This window comes from Sturnus vulgaris, unplaced genomic scaffold (genome assembly GCF_052056855.1).
Source record: "Sturnus vulgaris isolate bStuVul1 unplaced genomic scaffold, bStuVul1.hap1 Scaffold_155, whole genome shotgun sequence".
Lineage (NCBI taxonomy): Eukaryota > Metazoa > Chordata > Aves > Passeriformes > Sturnidae > Sturnus > Sturnus vulgaris.
The window spans coordinates 1,889,733-1,893,879 of NW_028276072.1; the positions used below are offsets into that span (position 1 = coordinate 1,889,733).

Here is a 4,147-nt window from a genome sequence, read left to right on the forward strand (position 1 = left end):
GTGGTTGCCTCTATTCTGCCCTGAGACACTGGGGCTCCTTGCTTTCCTTCCTACAGAAAAGAACCATCCTTCTCCAGGTGCTCATGGCTGAAATTGGGATTCTGCCTCCAAAATTCTATGTAATCAAGGATTGTTCTAAGACAAAAGATACCAGGACAGATGGGTCTGGCTGCCTCTGGTGGCTACTGCTCATCTGCCTCTGAAACACCAGGGCCCTATACTTCCCTTCCAGTGGAGAAGAATCATCCTTCCTTTCTCCGAGTGCCCATGGCCGAAATTGGGATTCCACCTCCAAAAGTCCTAGATCCAAAGATTGCTCCTACACAAAAGCTGCCATTACAGACAGGTCTAACTGGCCTTGGCCTCCTGAGGGCTGGCTCTCCCCTGCCTTCCAAACACAGGGGCTATGAGCTTTCCTTTCTGTGGAAAAGAACTGGCCTTCTCCTCCAGGCACAAATGACTGAAATTAGGATTCCACATTCAAAATTCTTTATATTCCAAGTGCTGCTCCCAGACAAACCTGCCAGGACAGACAGGTCTGCCAGGCCTTGGCATCTGGTGCCTGCTGCTCATCTGCCCCTGAAACACTGGGGCTCTGTGGTTTCCTTCCTTTGGAGACCATTGTGACACTGTGGGGCCTCATTGAACCAAGGTGAGATGAAACAGATATGGCTGGTTTGGCCTCCCAGGGGCCACCTGAAAGATCCAGCTAACCTTGGAATGTTGAGGTCGGCCTCTCATCAGTCCCCGGACCACTGGGGCTTTATGCTTTCCTTCCAGTGGAAAAGAACCATCCCTCTTTCCAGGTGCCACTTCCAAAATTGATACTCCCGCAGAAAAATTCCCTACATGCAAGGCTTACTCCCAGTCAAAGGCTGCCAGGACATAGACCTCTGGCTTCCCATGGCCTCTGGTGGTCACCTCTCATCTCAAGGAAGCCCTGGAGAAAGTATTTAAACAGGTTTGTCTGCTGGAATATCAATGAGGCTCTCATCATCTGCAAAACTCAGGTGCTCTTCTGATTATATGTGTCTTTATTTTCCTCATTGTGTATTATGCATGAACAATTTTTCAGCTGAATAATATTATTCTTATCACTCTGCCAGTGTTACCTGACACAAAACACCTCCTCTACATGTGGATGGACATCACCTGTATAAGCAAACACACTAAAGAATCCAGCAGGAATTATTTGTCTCTGCTCCCATGTCTCACATCTCCTGTAGAGCTGGAGGTGCAGCCATGGTGCCCAAAGCAGCCCTGGGGCTCTGTGCCCCATGGCCTCCCTGCTGGGCAGCCTCTGCCAGCTCCTGCCCAGCCCGTGGCACCTGTGGCCCTGCACTGACAGCCCTGCCCCGGGCTCTGCCGGGCTCTGGGCCAGCACAGAGGCCAGGCAGGGCTGGCCATGGCTGGGAACAGGCCCTGAGCCCCGCAGGAGGATGGAGCTGGGCCACAGCCAAACTCAGCCCAGGGCAAACCTGGGCTCAGCAGCCAGGGCTGGCAAGGGCTGGGGACAGAGGCTGGCGCTGACAAATGTCCTGTGCCCCCTCCCTGCTCTGTGCATGCCACCAAGGGCACAGAGCAGCCTCCTCTCTGGGCCACTTGCCTGTTTGCAATGCCTTCCCCAGGCGCTGACCCTGCCCCACAAGGCCTGGGCTGAGTCGTGCCCCTGCACGCTCAGCCAGGCTGAGATGGACACTGCTGCTTTCTCTGGCAGGCTCTCTCAGGCCAGCCCAGCTCCCTGCAAGCTGTGCCAGCTGCCCTGAGCTCTGTGCAGCACCAAGGGCCTCTCCCCAGCACAGCCCAGCCGGCTCTGGCCCCACAGCTCTGCTCAGGCCAGGGGGCTCTGGGCAGTGGCCCCACGGCCTCAGCCCCTGCCAAGGGCACAGCAGCAGCTGCAGCTCAGAGAGGACTCAGCCCCAGCCATGGGGAAGGTGCTTGGCCAAGGCAAAAGGAGGCTCCCTGTGTGCCCTGCTCCCCTCTCCCTGAGCTCCTGAGAGCTCTGCAGCCCCTCCTGCCATCCCATCTGCCCAGGCCAGCACAACAGCCCCGGCCTTGGGGCCCTCCAGAGCTGCTCCTGCTCCAGGCCCAGGGCCCATCCCAGAGCTGGGGCAGCCACAAAGCTGTGCCCATTTCTGTTCATTCCTGCTCTGATGAGGATAGTAAAACATTTTTAAAATGTGATTGCATGTCCATTTATTTCACCTAAATACTATGTGAGACTCCCTGCTTACACAATGTCTCTGGGTCACACAAGAAGGGAGGCTAAGTAAGTTGAAGGGGGTGAATAATTGCATTTCTGTTAATATTAACAGAATCAGAAAAAAATATATGTATATAAAAGAACACTTGGCCTCTCATGACGTGAATTAGGAGCTCCTGACAGAGGAAAGAAGGCCTTCTGTGGCTTCTGCTAATGGGATACATCCACTGGATTCCATGTGCCCACCAAGCCACTCAATCACTCCCCTCCTTGGCTGCACAGGGGAGAGAAAATAATACAGAACACCACTCATAGGTTGAGATAAGGCAGTTTTCTATAGCAAAAGAGGAAGTTTTTACATGCACCAGCAAAAAGAAACAAACAAAAAATTTTATTCTCTATTTCCCATCAGCAATTTATGTTTGGCCACTTTCCAGGAAGCAGGACTTCAACAGGCAGAGAGGTTGGTCAGGAAGGAAAACACTGTAAAATAGGGAATGCCCCCAATTCACCCTCCTTTCCTTAGCTTTTATACACTCTGGAATATTGCTTTGGTTAATTAGGGTCACTGGGTTGGTGTCCCTTCCCAGGATCTGACCCTCTCTCAGCCACTTGATGGAGAGAGAATGCTGCAAGACAGCGCTGATGCTGTGCCAGCTCTGCACAGCAGGAGCCAAACCAGGGGTTTGTTTCTATCTCCTTTCTGCCTCCCAATGCAAAGCAATGTGAGGGCTGTTATGGGAAAATGAAAGGGCTGAAAAGCATCCAGTCATGGCTTTCCTGAGAGCTTCTTTGAGCTCCTGGTTCCTCAAGCTATAAATGAGGGGGTTGAGGACTGGAGGCACCACTGAGTACAAAACTGAAACCACAAGGTCTGTTGCTGAGGATGAGATGGAGGGGGACTTCAGGTAGACAAATGTGTCAGTGCTGAGGAACAGGGAGAGCACAGCCAGGTGAGGGAGGCAGGTGGAAAAGGCTTTGTGCCGTCCTTGCTCAGAGGGGATCCTCAGCACAGCCCTGAAGATCTGCACATAGGAGAAAACCATGAACACAAAACAGCCAAGTGCTAAACAGAAAGTGACCACAAGAAGCCCAACTTCCCTGAGGCTGGACTGTGAGCAGGAGAGTTTGAGGATGTGTGGGATTTCACAGAAGAACTGGCCCAGGGCATTGCCATGGCATAGGGGCAGGGAAAATGTATTGGCTGTGTGCAGCAGAGCATTGAGAAAGCCACTGGCCCAGGCAGCTGCTGCCATGTGGGCACAAGCTCTGCTGCCCAGGAGGGTCCCGTAGTGCAGGGGTTTGCAGATGGACACGTAGCGGTCGTAGCACATGATGGTGAGAAATGCAAATTCTGCTGCAATGAACAAGGCAAAGAAAAATACCTGAGCAACACATCCTGCATAGGAGATGTGTCTGGTGTCCCAGAGGGAATTGTGCATGGCTTTGGGGACAGTGGTGCAGATGAAGCCCAGGTCAGTGAGGGCCAGGTTGAGCAGGAAGAAGAACATGGGGGTGTGCAGGTGGTGGCCGCAGGCTACGGCGCTGATGATGAGGCCGTTGGCCAGGAGGGCAGCCAGGGAGATGGCCAGGAAGAGGCAGAAGTGCAGGAGCTGCAGCTGCCGCGTGTCTGCCAATGGCAGCAGGAGGAAGTGGCTGATGGAGCTGCTGTTGGACATTTCTTCAATATGGCCATGGTGGGCTGTTGAAAGAACACGTTTTACAAACGGAAAATATTTTCTTGAGTCAATCCTGGGCAATTTTATAATGAATTCCCTCAAAACGAGTTCTCTTCCCTTGTGGGAATTTCACTAAAAACTTTTTTATATTCGAGTTCAGGTAAGTGCTCCTGCTGAGTTCTTGCTTCATCTTCAGCATTGCTCTCAGCCTGAACACTAGGGAGCCCAGAGGGAAAACAGGGATCCCTGCGGCCCAGTACAGTAA

General features: G+C 52.7%; 1 protein-coding gene across 1 annotated transcript; it reads right to left on the bottom strand.

Annotated features, from left to right (window-relative positions):
- Positions 1-2,875: 2,875 nt before the first annotated feature.
- On the bottom strand, positions 2,876-3,882 carry LOC148219328 (olfactory receptor 14J1-like). The gene has a single exon (XM_088157738.1). It carries the CDS (start codon positions 3,880-3,882, stop codon positions 2,896-2,898), a length of 987 nt encoding a protein of 328 aa, XP_088013864.1. The 3' UTR covers positions 2,876-2,895.
- Positions 3,883-4,147: the final 265 nt, after the last annotated feature.